The sequence below is a fragment of the Populus alba genome, chromosome 9, assembly GCF_005239225.2.
Source record: "Populus alba chromosome 9, ASM523922v2, whole genome shotgun sequence".
Classification (NCBI taxonomy): Eukaryota; Viridiplantae; Streptophyta; class Magnoliopsida; order Malpighiales; family Salicaceae; genus Populus; species Populus alba.
The window spans coordinates 12,048,832-12,063,941 of NC_133292.1; the positions used below are offsets into that span (position 1 = coordinate 12,048,832).

At 38.0% G+C, this 15,110-nt stretch overlaps 3 protein-coding genes across 3 annotated transcripts; 2 read left to right on the forward strand and 1 right to left on the reverse strand.

Moving 5' to 3' along the window:
- The first annotated feature begins 308 nt into the window (after positions 1–308).
- LOC118045542 (5-methyltetrahydropteroyltriglutamate--homocysteine methyltransferase) lies at positions 309–6,039 on the forward strand. Its single transcript, XM_035054207.2, has 12 exons — positions 309–461; positions 1,502–1,855; positions 1,963–2,050; positions 2,638–2,765; positions 2,860–3,251; positions 3,342–3,505; positions 3,772–3,852; positions 3,952–4,118; positions 4,222–4,327; positions 4,431–4,681; positions 4,772–4,973; positions 5,419–6,039. Exons 1-12 carry the CDS (start codon positions 322–324, stop codon positions 5,785–5,787), a joined length of 2,442 nt encoding a protein of 813 aa, XP_034910098.1. The 5' UTR covers positions 309–321; the 3' UTR covers positions 5,788–6,039.
- Positions 6,040–7,267: 1,228 nt separating this feature from the next.
- LOC118045543 (double-stranded RNA-binding protein 1) lies at positions 7,268–10,340 on the forward strand. The gene is made up of 7 exons (XM_035054209.1): positions 7,268–7,490; positions 8,105–8,245; positions 8,588–8,701; positions 8,853–8,971; positions 9,205–9,424; positions 9,648–9,845; positions 9,889–10,340. The coding sequence occupies exons 1-7, from the start codon at positions 7,268–7,270 to the stop codon at positions 10,338–10,340; spliced, it is 1,467 nt and encodes a 488-aa protein (XP_034910100.1).
- Positions 10,341–13,210: 2,870 nt separating this feature from the next.
- On the reverse strand, positions 13,211–14,491 carry LOC118045546 (uncharacterized). Its single transcript, XM_035054210.2, has 2 exons — positions 14,314–14,491; positions 13,211–14,098 (listed from the first exon to the last, which is right to left on the reverse strand). The coding sequence occupies exons 1-2, from the start codon at positions 14,429–14,431 to the stop codon at positions 13,383–13,385; spliced, it is 834 nt and encodes a 277-aa protein (XP_034910101.1). The 5' UTR covers positions 14,432–14,491; the 3' UTR covers positions 13,211–13,382.
- Positions 14,492–15,110: the final 619 nt, after the last annotated feature.

Here is a 15,110-nt window from a genome sequence, read left to right on the forward strand (position 1 = left end):
TTTAATCTCCAAAGAGTCCTTTACTTCAATGGATTTTTACCTTTTCACCATGCATTTTTTACCACTACAAATACCATGCATTGATTGTAACCATTTTTCTTGGCACTGAAAAACATGAAAATATCTAAGAACTGGATAAAATAATAAATGAAAACAGAATAAAAAGGTGGCAGTACTTTTTTTTTTTTAATGAAATGAAAAAAATTAGTATCAAATAAATAAATCTAAATAATAATAATAAAAAAAACCCAGTTTGGGTTCAGATCTGAGAGAGAGAGTGGGACAGTAGAAAAGCGTACCGTGATTTTAGCTTTATTATAAATGAACCAAGTCTCTCAGCACATACTCGCGCCGTTCACATCTCTAAGAGTCATCTCGGTTGGCTCTCTCTCGTTCCCATCTTCTCTCACTACCACCAACTCCAACTCCCCTCCTTTTCTTCTTCGCTACTTCTCTGTTAGGTACTATTTCGTGCAAAGCACATAACTTTATTTCTGAAATCCAATTTTTGGTACCTGATTGTTCTCTTGTTTGCTTGTTGAATGAGTGAATTCTTGGTAGATCTGATGGAGAGTGTGCAAGTTCTTGTCATGAGTTTGTTTGTTCATTGACCTGGTATTGTTTGCAAGTGGGGTGGTTTTGTTTTTGTTTTTGTGATGGAAATGGTGGAGTTTGGACTGATGAAGTTGAGGTTTTTGGGATCTTGAAATGGTTAAAGACTTGAGCTTTTGGTTTGGTTTTTTGTTTTTTAACGAAGGGTTTGTTTGGTTATAGTTTTTGAATCTGGATTTGGTGTAGGAATTTGATTCAGATCTGGAAATGGGAAATGAAAGGGTGTGGTTGACATGTGTTTATGTCATGTTTTTCATTAATCACGACAATGGTTGTTATCGTTAGGAGTCGTGTTAGTTGATTAGATATAAATATGGTTAGAAGGTTTGTTTGGATGTCGGTTTTGAATCAAATTGGATTTGGATCATTACTTTTGGTCCAGTTTTCCTTTTCTTGTTCATTGATGGGATAAAGTTTGAAATTTTGTCAACTATATAGATAGATCCACTTTTGTTTATAGGATTTTGGCTAGATCCCAAAAGGTGGAGGTTGAACTTTTGATCCAGTTGTATGGAAATTCCCTGTTGACTGTGCTCTTTTGTTGTTTTATTCTAATGAAAAATTCTGTGTTTAATCATTGGTCCAGTTGCTCTTCTCTTTTCCGTGTCAATAGGAGTTAGTTTGGGTTTAATGAAATTAACCGATTCTTTTGCTCCCTTATGGTTTTATCTGGCAATAGTATTATCAGATTTGATGCATTGTCTTTCATTTTTAAATGTATTTGTTGATGCCATAGTCCTTTTCTGCGTTTCGTTTTAGGATTGGCAGTTTATAACACTTCATTTGTTATTTTGCGAAGCAATTTTATGGTTGTTTTATATGCATGTTGGCTGTTGTTTAAGACGTGCATTGGGATCTAAGATTTTTTTAATGGCTTATGTTGAAACAGAGCAATGGCATCCCACGTTGTTGGTTATCCTCGCATGGGTCCCAAGAGGGAGCTCAAGTTCGCTTTGGAATCTTTCTGGGATGGAAAGAGCAGTGCTGAAGATTTGCAGAACGTGGCAGCTGATCTCAGGTCATCCATCTGGAAGCAGATGTCTGATGCCGGAATCAAGTTTATTCCTAGCAACACCTTTTCATGTTATGATCAAGTGTTGGATACTACAGCAATGCTTGGTGCTGTTCCTCCTAGATACGGATGGAATGGTGGTGAGATTGGGTTTGATGTCTATTTTTCCATGGCCAGAGGTAATGCCTCTGTCCCCGCCATGGAAATGACCAAGTGGTTTGATACCAACTAGTAAGTGTTGAAATTTTTTCAGTCAATGTGATATACTTCTTAGTTCGTTTGAAGTCTAACAATGCTGCAACTAACGCTACATGAATGACATTGAAATATTGGTGCAGCCATTACATTGTCCCTGAACTGGGACCAGAAGTTAACTTCTCCTACGCATCCCACAAGGCTGTCATCGAGTACAAGGAGGCCAAGGCTGTAAGTTATCCTCTCTATGTTATTTATGATTTCTCTCTTTTTTTCTGTTGATATTTGAATGGTTTTCTTTGTACTTGATAAATAATCATGGGGACCCCTGAATCTTCCACGGATATTCAGCTTGAATATGATATTATGGAAAGAGAATGAGGATTTCTTACTCGGAATAAAAACCAAAATGAAAGTTCACGAAACATGCATGTCAGTATAAAGAAATAGAAGTATCATGGTTACAGAACAACAACCTTCTTGTCTTGATATCCACACTTTTACCTTCGTGCCTGTGTTAATTTTAAACTTTCTCATAGAAAAGTAATTTCTTAGTCCCATCTGACATCCTCAATCATACCGTTGACACATTGTGTTAGGATTGTGTCTCCACGAGCATGTGTTGCATAATTGAGGGAAAATAGATTGCTGGTGGTATGTTTTAAATGTCCCATGGAAATTGAGCATCTTGTGTTGATTGCTGTTGTTCGGTGTGCTGCTGGAACTATTTTTGGTGTTTGAATTCAAACATTATCCTACTTTATTGTCTCTAAAGGATTTTCCTGGTTAACTGACAATCTTTTGTCTCTGTGATGCAGCTTGGAGTTGATACCGTGCCAGTCCTCGTAGGTCCTGTTTCATACTTGTTGCTATCAAAACCAGCAAAGGGTGTGGAGAAATCCTTTTCAGTTCTCTCCCTAATTGACAAGATTCTTCCCGTCTATCAGTGAGTGCCCAACTTTTTCCCCTTTGGGTGGCTAATAGGTTATGCTATTTGTTTCCATCTCGAGAATCTATGCTAATGATTAGTTTCTTTCCAGGGAAGTTGTGGCCGAACTAAAAGCAGCTGGAGCAACCTGGATTCAGTTTGATGAGCCTAAGCTTGTGATGGATCTTGGAGCTCATGAATTGCAAGCATTTACTCATGCTTACTCTGCACTTGAGGCATCCCTATCTGGTTTGAATGTTCTGATTGAGACATACTTTGCTGATGTTCCCGTTGAGGCATACAAAACACTAATTTCTTTGAAGAGTGTTACTGGGTTTGGGTTTGACCTGGTTCGAGGAACAAAGACCCTAGATTTGATTAAGGGTGGATTCCCTTCTGGAAAATACCTCTTTGCTGGAGTGGTTGATGGAAGGAACATTTGGGCTAACGATCTTGCTTCTTCCCTTGGTGTACTACATGCTCTTGAGGGCATTGTGGGCAAAGGTATTAATGCTTTCGTACTGTGTTTTATCATTGCCATTTTGTTGTACTTGACATGAAGTTGAAAAATGAATCTATCTTATGCTTCTACAGACAAGCTTGTAGTATCTACTTCCTGCTCTCTTCTCCACACTGCTGTTGATCTAGTTAACGAGCCTAAGTTGGACAAAGAGATCAAGTCATGGCTTGCGTTTGCAGCACAGAAAGTTGTTGAAGTAAATGCCTTGGCCAAGGCACTTTCTGGACAGAAGGATGAGGTACCTCATTTCTCAGCTTTCTCATCTTACACAACGCATTATTTAAAACTTAACACTGTCTGCAATTTCCAGTTTATGTTTATCTATTGTGCTAATCAGTTTCCTTTTAGACAGTTTTAAACCCAATCTTCGTCTAATGCATTCATTCGTATTGAGTTGTTTGTGGTCACTATTAGAAAACCCAGAAACCTTACTCTTAAAAGGTTCCTTAATAGAACTAGTAAAAGCTATACTAAGTTCCTTTTCTCCTACTTCTGTACATCCAGGCATTCTTTTCTGCAAATGCAGCAGCTCAGGCTTCTAGAAAATCCTCACCAAGGGTCACCAACGAGGCTGTTCAACAGGCTGTAAGTGGTTTCTAGTTCATCCTTAATGCTGCTGTATGGCTTATGTTGGATAGCTTGCTCTTACGTTGCAGTGTTGATCCTTCTTGGCTTCTTGCTTAGGCTGCTGCTTTGAAGGGTTCAGACCACCGCCGTGCAACCAACGTTAGTGATAGGCTGGATGCTCAGCAGAAGAAGTTGAACCTTCCAATTCTTCCAACCACCACCATTGGATCATTTCCTCAGACCTTGGAACTCAGAAGAGTGCGCCGTGAATACAAGGCTAAGAAGTGAGAACTACTGTTGTGAAATTGCTCCTATGATTTAATTTATTAGTGCTTGTGTTTCAGCTTAGCTGGTGTTGATTTCTTTTTTCCTTTTGATAAAAATTAGGGTCTCAGAGGAAGACTATGTTGAGGCCATCAAGAAGGAAATTAACAAAGTCGTCAAACTCCAGGAAGAGCTTGATATTGATGTTTTGGTGCATGGTGAACCAGAAGTGAGCCCCCCCCCCCCCAAAATAAAATAGCTTAGTTTTGAGTTGTGATGCATTTTCTTCCCTTTGAAATTTTACTGATTGGTAATATTTCCTCGCAATGCAGAGGAATGACATGGTTGAGTACTTTGGTGAGCAATTGTCTGGTTTTGCCTTCACTGCTAATGGCTGGGTCCAATCTTATGGTTCTCGCTGCGTCAAGCCTCCTATCATCTATGGTGATGTGAGCCGCCCCAAGGCCATGACTGTGTTCTGGTCTTCATTGGCTCAAAGTATGAGTAAGCGACCCATGAAGGGAATGCTTACTGGTCCTGTTACCATTTTGAACTGGTCCTTCGTCAGAAATGACCAGCCCAGGTAGGGATAAAAATATAACTAACATAACCATGCTTGGTTTGCAGGCTGTTAATTTAATATATTGACAATACTTTTCTATGTTTGTACTAGATTTGAGACCTGTTATCAAATTGCTTTGGCCATCAAGGATGAGGTTGAGGATCTTGAGAAAGCTGGAATTACGGTCATCCAGATTGATGAAGCTGCTTTGAGAGAGGGCTTGCCCCTAAGGAAGTCCGAGCATGCTTTTTATTTGAACTGGGCTGTTCACTCTTTCAGGATCACTAATTGTGGTGTTGAAGACTCTACCCAGGTTCTTTCCTCCTCCTCTCTCTCTCTCTCTCTCTCTCTCTCTGTGCGAGGTTTTTTTTTGAAAGATACATATTGGATGTTGGGCTAAATGGTGGGAGGTGAATCCATTCCCCACCCATTCTATGATCTTTAACTTTAAAATTCAAGTCGGAAGTACATTTATAAAGGACAGTGACAGTTCACCTTAAAAAAATGTAGTGCCAACATCACCCACCCACCCCTAAAATCCCAAGATCATGCTTACTTAAATGTTCGGTGGGCAATATACCACTGAAACTTGCAAATTCAGGAAAATTTTCCTACGGAGATTTTGGTGCATATAGCATCCTGGATTTTGGGGAGAGGGGTGGGTGGAAGGTGTGCTTTTGTATGGCTTTACTGGCATCTCTTTGCTGGATTAATAATGCTAGCACTTGTTGATGATACTACAACAATGTCTTGGACAGATCCACACCCACATGTGCTACTCTAACTTCAATGACATCATTCACTCAATCATTGACATGGATGCTGATGTGATCACCATCGAGAACTCCAGATCAGACGAGAAGCTTCTCTCAGTCTTCCGCGAGGGTGTGAAATATGGAGCAGGCATTGGCCCTGGTGTTTATGATATCCACTCTCCTAGGATCCCCTCAGAAGAAGAAATTGCCGACCGTGTTGAGAAGATGCTTGCTGTCCTTGAAAGCAACATTCTCTGGGTCAACCCTGATTGTGGTCTAAAGACCCGCAAGTATGCTGAAGTCAAACCTGCCCTCAGCAACATGGTTGCAGCTGCCAAGCGTCTCCGCACCAAGTTTGCAAGTTCCCAGTGAGTTCAGGAAGTGTCCACGAATTCAGACTGAAAGTACGGTGAGTTCAGGAAGTGTCGACGAATTTCAGACAGAAAGGAATTTATGTACTAAAGCTTGAATAAAAAGCTGTGTTTTTCTGAGAAGAGTATTTTCCTTGTTTTTTTTTTTTTTCCTTTTAATTTAGGAATTAGTTACTGTGTACCTGGATATGCACTATAAGGTTTCTGTCCTTCAATTATCTAAAGCAATGAATCCGTTTATTTTCCTGATTAATGCTTCTCGAAAGAGCCCTTCATTTTCCTAGAGACCATGGTTATAAAATTCAACAGGAATGTTCCATTTAAAAAAAGCTCGACTTTGTTTTGGTAAAAATAATTGGGTTGGCCAACTGACTTGTGAGGTGGCTAACCTGTGTCTTGAGCTTTGAGTTGAGTTAGATTTTTCGTCGGCTCTCAGAACTTAATATAAGTTTATTTATTTATTTATAATCTCTTCAATGATAAAAAACCCATCTTCGTTCTCTACTAAAAGAGCCGTCAGAGTAACGGCTAGATATACTGGAAGATGAAGATCATCGTTCTCTACTCTTGTTTTTGGTGCTGTTGGGTTATTGATTTTTCATATATGTATTCTTTAGGTTAATTTCATTTTGATCCCTGCTGATTGTCTCACACTTTCTAGAACCCTAAATCGTTTCTCATGCCCATTTTCCTCTCTCGAAAAGGTACATGTAATCTCTCTTATAGGTGAACTTGATTATAATTATTCAAAATAAGCATAAAAGGTCTTCTGCATGAAGGCAGAGACAAAACACATGCAATTCACACCCCCCTGGCCCTTGCTTGCTTGCTTCTGCATTTTCCATTTTTATACTGCTTTGTGATCAAATGTAAAAATTCTAAACCTAGCCAAGGATCTCGTTCATGGGTTAGGTGCATGAAAAAAGTCAACTTGGACTAGATTAACCCATGACTTAGTTAATTTAATTAAAACCCGCTTTGATTTTTTTAAAAATAATATCGTCTGATTTTTTAATTTTTATATAAATATTTTTTAGTCGGTATTCTCCACCCAAATGTAACTTAATCCTTCATGGTTGAAAACCTATAACTTAATCCACTGGTTTATCCCAAACGTACCATCTTGCAATTTAAATTCTTAAAGAGAAATCAACATGGTGAGAATTTAGAGAAAAGCAATTGATGTCTTGAAAAGACAACGGTCAACATGGATCAAAGAATCGACATATATATATTTTTAAACATAAAGGACTAAGTTATAGCTGCATTTAAATCCAGGGACTAAAAAATAATTCACTCAAAATATAACAGAACCATGAAAAAAGAGCAGGTGCATGCAGGAAGCATCATTAACAACATTATAAGCGTTTGATTTCATGATACAAAAACCACAACATTAACATGAAATCGTTAACAAATACTGGCAACAACTCCTCTTCTTCCTCTAGATAATTGAGTTTTGAATCAGAGATTAGAGAGAAATGTACAAGACTAAGCTACAGGAGGTGTGCCATAAGAGGCAATGGGGCTTGCCAAAATACTCAGCTATGAAAGATGGACCTGATCACACCCCTTGTTTCAAGGCTTCTGTTTATGTTAATGGCATCTCCTTTCATTCTTCTGCTTCTTGCAAATCTTCTAAGGAAGCCCATAATGATGCTGCCAAGATGGCCTTCCTTCACTTCACTTCTCCCCCTCCTCCAAGTAATGAACTTAACACTCATTCACTCACACATAATTGTAGAATTTAATATTGTTCTCTGAACTGATGAATTCTTGGAAATCAATCAATCTCACGACATTCTCTTCTCTGCTCGAAAGGAAGTTTTTGGATTTGCATTTCAGACTTTCGATACCCTTTGTACTTGTTGTTTCTGTCCTTGTTCTGTTTGTTTCGAGAGAAAAAATTCATTACGTGAGATTTATGGGTTTCTTACAGAATAGTTTCATGAAAAAACTTTTGAGAAGGAACACGGAAGGAAGGAAATCAAATTCAGTGTCTAATTTTTCCTCTCTACACGGTTCCTTAGAGCTGTAAGCTTGCAGCAAATTTTTTCTATGGTTAATTTCCTGGATTATACAGTATCTTGTTAGTTGACGAAGGTTTACTTTTGTGGAAACTACATAACCGTGGATTATCTTCATTCATAAATGTGATATTTGCTTCAAAATTTCTTTAGTCTTTACTTATTGGCAATAGTAATGGATGATTGATTCATAGTTCAAGAAATATACAGTGCAAAAATATTCAATTGTTCCACTAATTTGGGTGATTTTAACCATGATATTAAACTTACTAATTACTATGCATATTGCAGCAAAATTTAGTCTGTCATTATCTCTGACTCCTTTACTATCAGGTTCCTTCATGATTCCTGGAACCTTGGCCGACAGACCGGAAACTAATGAAACATCTCAGGAACTTGATAGTCATTCAAGTGTTTCTGATCCTAAAAATTGTAAGAAATTCAGAATGAACTTTATTGAATTGAGTGAATTTGATAGATCTCTTTATTTGAATTATATCATGTTCTTGATCTTACTGAATGAGGCTCTAAATTGTTGATTGTATCAGAACTAGAACCAGCTTGAAAAATAGCCTATGCTTTTAGTGCAATTATCTTTCTCCTCTTGTAATTTTATCTTAAAACATCTATGAATTAGCTATGGACTCTAAGGCTGCTAAGATTTTGTCAGGGACCACTGAATAAATCTAGATACAAATGCATCAAAGTAGATTCTAATTTCCAGTGAAATTACGCTTGAAGCTATTCTCTCTAAGCACATGTTACTTCTTACAGATGCTTTAAAGGACGTTTTAATCTCAAGTGCTGAGCCAAATGCTGGGGGGCAAAATGTTAAGGAAACAAATCAAGGATCAGATGTTCAATCCCTTAGTTTGGGTGTCAAAGCTGGTGGGCAGTGAGATATTTATGATTTCATCTTCTTTTTCCTTGCCTAATCTATGGAGTTTATGAGTTATTCTGAAGCTTACATTTTGTTGTCAAAACTACCATAAAGTACCAACACAAAACCACCTTCTTAACATCCGACTCTTGCTTTCAGACACGCCTTTGAAGTACAAGAGCCACCTGCAAAACTATGCTCGATGGAAAAACTGTGATTTGCCAACGTACTCCAACACACGTGAGGGTCCCTCTCATGCTCCATGCTTCAAGGCTACTGTCACAGTTGACGGGCATACCATTGAGAGCCCAGAATTCTTCAATACCTTGAAGGCAGCTGAACATGCTGCTGCAAAGGCTGCCTTAATGTCGCTGTCAACAAATGGATTTCTTGAGGCTAGTTTATTTAACTGATCACACAATTATACCTGCTGTATCTTGTTTTTTGTGTAGTATGAGTGTAGATAATGTCAACTCACGAGTTACATTTGTTCATTCTTTGTGCTGTCCAGGATGACTCTGGCTTTTACAAGAATGCCTTGCAGGAGTTAGCTCAGAGAGAAGATCTATCCATGCCGGTTTATAAAATCATAAAATCTGGTGCACTTCACATGCCAACATTCTTTTCCTATGTGGAGATAGAAGGAGAGAAGTTTTATGGCAAAGAGGGAAAATCCAAGAAAGAGGCAGAGTTGAAATCTGCAAGAGCTGCTTGTACTGTTCTGATGGAGCGTAAGTCAATTCATTCTTTTTATGAGGCTGCCTATACCATTATTTTGGGCACCAAAAACTTTGGTCTTCTGGTTAATTTCACCAGCATTTATGAGCATATGGCTGGAAGATAAATTTCCATTCAAGAACCTGAGGTTCATTACAGCCACCTCTTCCCTAGAACAGGCATACTGGAAAATCCATGGAGGTCCATCTGATCACTAGTTTTTTTCTTTCTTATTAGGTGCATTGAACAGGAATGCAGAGTCAGATCCCCCAAATTCTTCACCAGATGAAACTCTCAACTCTACTCCTGGCTTAGACATGACCACAGCTGTAAATCTGCAACAGAACCTCAAACAAAATGGTCAATTATCATCTCCAGTCATTGTTGATGAAGAACATTCTGCAGAAACTAAAGACAGCATATCACTCAAATCTGGTTTGTGTTAATGTGATTTATATTTTTAGTGTATCCTTACAAGTTCCTAGCCTGGAACTACACTGCCGGACTTATATATCTGGGATCATGCTTATCACAGATGCAGTTCAAGAGGTAAACTTCGCTGATCCTAAATCAGGCAATGCCGAAGTTGGGCCTGAGGATTCCATACTGTCACCATCACTTGAAAAACCTGCTATTTTTGAAGTGATTGGAAATCAGGAATCATCCTCTTGTTCTGAATATGTTCCTACCTCATCACCAGAAGGCTCATCTTCCTCTACCTGGACACATAACAGCAGTTCCGATCCCACAATTTCTGACTCAAATGTGAGGAAGGCTACAAGACCACGAAGCTACTTGCTTTGCAACAGGGTCAGGGTGTATCCATGCTATCCAGACATTGCTTTACCAAATGGCATCACTGTGATGCCAATTAGCGACAACCAATGGGTGGCTGTGAGCTTGGAGTTCCCAATGGAACAAGGTTATTGATTCAGTGCAATTGATAGATCACTTTCTCCCTAGCATATCATTATCACCTTGTACAGAGCACCGCCAAAGGCCCATAGGTAGTAAACTCTAATAAATTTTTCTTTGACGCTGGGAAAAAATGACTTGTGAAAGACCTTTTAATCGTCATAACAAGTGTTTGGAACTAAAAAGCAACAAAAAATCAGAGTTTTCTTAGAAAATGAATATAAAAAATCAGAGTTTTCTTAGAAAATGAATATAAGCTATTGCCTTGTAAGCTTAGCTACAAGATCACAAGAACAAGAACAAATGACAAGAATTCTATAACATTTTTTTAAGGAATGAACACCTGTTAGATTCACAAGAAGGGTGCCAAATCCAGGTTCTCGCACCCATTCCATTGTTGGATCAAAAACTTCATAGACACGATCATTAACTTTAGCCAATGGCTTAGTACTGTCCATCTTAGGCTTTCTATTGATACGATGAAGGTCCCAAAATTGTCGATCTCTGTCTCCCTAATGCATCGCCTTTTACCAAGTGTGTTCATAGTTTAGTCAACTTGATTCCAATCCCATCCGAACCTGGCTGGTTCCAGGCACAGGTCTGATCCCTTTTGTTTTGTTTTTTCTACCTTTTTCATTTTTTTAAAAAATAAAGTTTCTGTAAAATATTTGCTACCTATATAATTATATTATAATTTTTTTCCTTATATTTCATGAAATGAATACGAAAGAAAATTAATGAATCAAAGTAAATTGTAATTTACACACACACACACACACACACACACATATATAATGTTTTTCAGCTTCACTTCCCTGAAGTACAATTGCATAATCTTCAAATTTTGACCTTTTATTCAACTTGTTTACCTTTCAAACATGTTTTGACACCCTGCAGAATTTATTCATAAGCACACTTGAAAAATCAAGAGGTAATGTGTTCTTCGATCCTCTAGCTCTCATATTCTCCGTGAGACCTCATAGCTTTTTGAACATAAAGCCCAAGAACAAGAACAAACAAACCAGCTGACACAACCACTGCTGTTGATATTCTCAGCTTCTTCTTCTTTGCTATCAAGCCACCACCACCATCAGTTTCATTCTTTTCACTTGTGCCCGTGGCCTTTCCCTCTTCAGGCAAGATATAATCACTCTTCTGATCCTTCAAGTTAGCCTCAGTTGAAGTAGCATTTGTTTTCCCATCAATATCTCCCCTTGTTTGTCCTTCTACCTCGGTCTTTGGAGGTACTTCTTGAGCAGCCGGATCTTGTCCACTATTTTGGTCTTCTGGTTTTTCATTTGCAGGCTTTTGAGGCTCTACAGATGGGTCTGCATTATTTTCCTGCACTGGTTTGGTTGGAATGGTTATCTTCTTGGGGTGTTTGATATAAAGAACTCCACCCTCAAACCTTGCACGGACTTGATTAAGATCATAATCTGATGAAACAGTAAGCTTCTTTTTAAAACGGATCCATCTATTGTCTCCCGATGGCTCTCTCCTGTGATCTTGAGTTTTTGTTCACCTATGTTTGCTTGAATCTTTATTTGCTGCTTTGTAAAACCTGTAGGATCGATATAAGCAATCTTATTACACAATCCAAAAACTTAAAACGGTTAGGTGAAATGACAAGAATGATTTTATATTTTTTCTTTTACACATCTTTTTAAATAATAGTGTTAAAAAATCATTTCAATTCAAAATTTTAAGTTATTAAATTATATTTTAAGAATGATTTTATATTACTATCTAATATTGAGCACGAATAAAGCAAATTACTGACTAAACACCCTTTAAAGCAAACAAATGATTGTAGACAAGAACAAATGACTAGAACTATAGAACATTTCAAGGTATGAAATTTCACCTGGCAGATGCACAAGTAGGGTGTCGAATCCATCATTTTTCTCCCATTCCATTTTAGGATCAATATCGACATGATCCTCAACTTTAGCCAATGGCTTAGTGCTAGCCATCTTAGGCTTTCTAATGATATGTACAATCTTTCAAGTGAGCTTGAAAGGTTCCAGATTTCCTGGTTTTATACACAAGGTAAAGAAAGATTTGTAATGTGATAAGAATTTTCTTTGCACTCCCATGTTATTTCTCTTATTATTCGTTACGTAAATTGTTTCTTTTCCTTCCGAAGCTTCTTTGATTTTGCCTCCTGAGCGAGGCACAGCGCGAAATTCTTTTGGGTAAGTGCTTTACAGCCTTTTATTCCCTTTGATTTCTTTTGAAGAGAGCTTTACAGCCCATCTAAAAGGGTCAAATATGTACAAAATACAATTGCTAGATCTCTTTCTTCCTAATGTATTATCTTTTATTGAGTACGTTCATATAGCTCAAGGAATCAACCATTCGATTTTCAAATAGAGAACGTAAGCACTAATTCATCTCGTCTCGACTCTTTCCTTACTATACTTTAGAATTCCGGGTGAAGGAAGTATGCGTTATTGGTCGAAGGGAGGTTAAAAAAGGATACCTTCTTGCTTCCCGAAATAACAGGTGAAGAGCGAGGATGGTCGATTCTGGAAGAAGTACTGATCTGTGTATAGTTTAATTGATTTTTCTTCCATGCTGACAACATGACTTGGATATATAATTAAAAGCCCTATAATTGCTTTTAGAAGTTCTCTGGAACTAAAAAATACTGAAATTCAAAGTTGTATTTTTGATGTTGTAATAAGCTATTATGTTGAAACTTCTCAAAAGATGCATTCTGTGAGTTGTCTGCTATGAACATGATTAATCACATCCTTTTCAGCACCAAATCTCAGGTTGCGATTGGTTAATGTTTCATAACAGGAAAAACAAATATAAAAGGGATAAAAACGTGTTTGTTTGAAGGACCGGAGACGGGGACATACAAATAAATCTTTCTCTAACAAATAAAAGAAGGGTTATTCCTACTCTTTATTTTGATATTATTCTGCACATATTTGCAGAAATCATTCAATTTTTGAGCCCTTTATTCAACATTGTACATTTTCAAACATGTTTTGAGGTCATGTACCACTTATTCAAAGGTTTACAGCACAATTCGTAGTCTCGGATCCTCTAGTTCTCAGCTTCTCCACTAGATCTGATAGCATTTTGAACATAAATCCCAAGTACCAGGATTAATAAACCAGTAGCCACAACAAAGTGTGTTGATATTCTTGGCTTCTTCATCTCTGCTACCAGACCTCCAAAACCCTGCTTATGAAGTGCTAGGTTAGCTTTAGAAATACCACTAACGACAGCAGTTTCTTCTTCCTGTTGCATCTTTGCAGCATTCTGGACAGAGTAGCCGTCATCTTCATGCTTTTCATCACCTGTGCTGGTGTTCTTTTCTGGTTCGGCTAAGCCAAGATCACTCTTCTGATCCTCCGAAGTCTTGGGAGGAACGTGAATATTGTTAGCCTCAGTAACAGTAGCATTTTCTACCCCATTGATTTTCCCACTTGTTGGTTCATCAGTTTCAGTCTTTGGAGGAACTTCTTGATCAAATTGTTCTTGTCCACTTTTTTGATCTTGTGTTTTTTCATTGTTGGGCTTTTGAGGCTCTGCAGTTTCCTGCACTGGGTTGGCTGGACTTGTAATCTTCTTGGGGTGTTTGACTTGAAGTATGCCACCCTTAAAATTTGCACTGATTTGATTAACATCATAATACAATGGAATAGGAAGCTCCTTGTGAAAACTGCTCCATTTATTGTCACCATGAGAGCGTTCGCCCGTGATCCTGAGTGTTCGAGTTGACGTCACCTGAACCTTCAGTTGCTGTTTCTTAAAACCTGCAGAAGCAACACAAACAACCTCATATCAGCAAACTCTCCTCTTTTTCTTCAAGATGCTGTTATTTCTATGCGGCCCTGCGGAGCATAATTACAGAGAATGGAGAGACTAAACCAGCTTTAAAGAAAACTAACAATTACTAACCAGAGCTGTTAAAAAACAAGGAGAACCAATGAATAAAACTCTGAAAACATTTAAAGGGATGGAATGTCACCTGGTATATACACAAGTAGGGTGTCGAATCCAGCATCTCGAACCCACTCCAATGTTGGATTGTAATCTTCATAGGCTTGATCGTTAAGTTGACCAGCCATTGCCTCAGTAGTACTCATCTTATCCTTTCTGTTGGTAGGTATCTTTAAGTGAATATGAAAGCTCCCAAATCTGTTGGTTTTTTTATACTCGTGGCTAAAGAAAGAGTTGTAATGTGAAAGAACTTTCGTTTTTTGACATGCTTTCTTTGGTTTCAGTTATTCCTTTTCTCTTTGAAGCTTCAATGGATTTGCCTGCAGAGGGTCTTTCGGCTGTGGAAACTGTAAAGGGCCTGTAGTGTATATGCTTTGGACGTGTAGAGAGTTGATCACCTCATGCCTAAGGCAAAGGGGAAGTTCTCAAGTAAGCTTTAGAATTTGAGGCTAAAGACTCTGACATGTCCAACATCAGATGATGAGAATAATAGTGAACAGAACTTGAGTCATAGTTTATGCTCTTCGTTCCCCAAAACCCACTACAAGAATAAGGAAAAATAACAAAAATCAATTCGGAAATTCATAGATTGAACTCAATTTCAATTTCTTTTTAGGACAGGCTCTAGTTGTGATCAAGCAAACGAACACTTCCTTTTGTCTGGAAATGATCAGTTAAGAAATTGAATGAACTAATTATTCAATAATGATATCGGAGCTAATATTTAGGATTCCTCTATTTACTAAACACTCTCATAGCTTACAATGCTGGGTATGCTTGTATGAAGTCTGGCATGTTAAAAAGTTGACTCGGTAAACTAAGCTA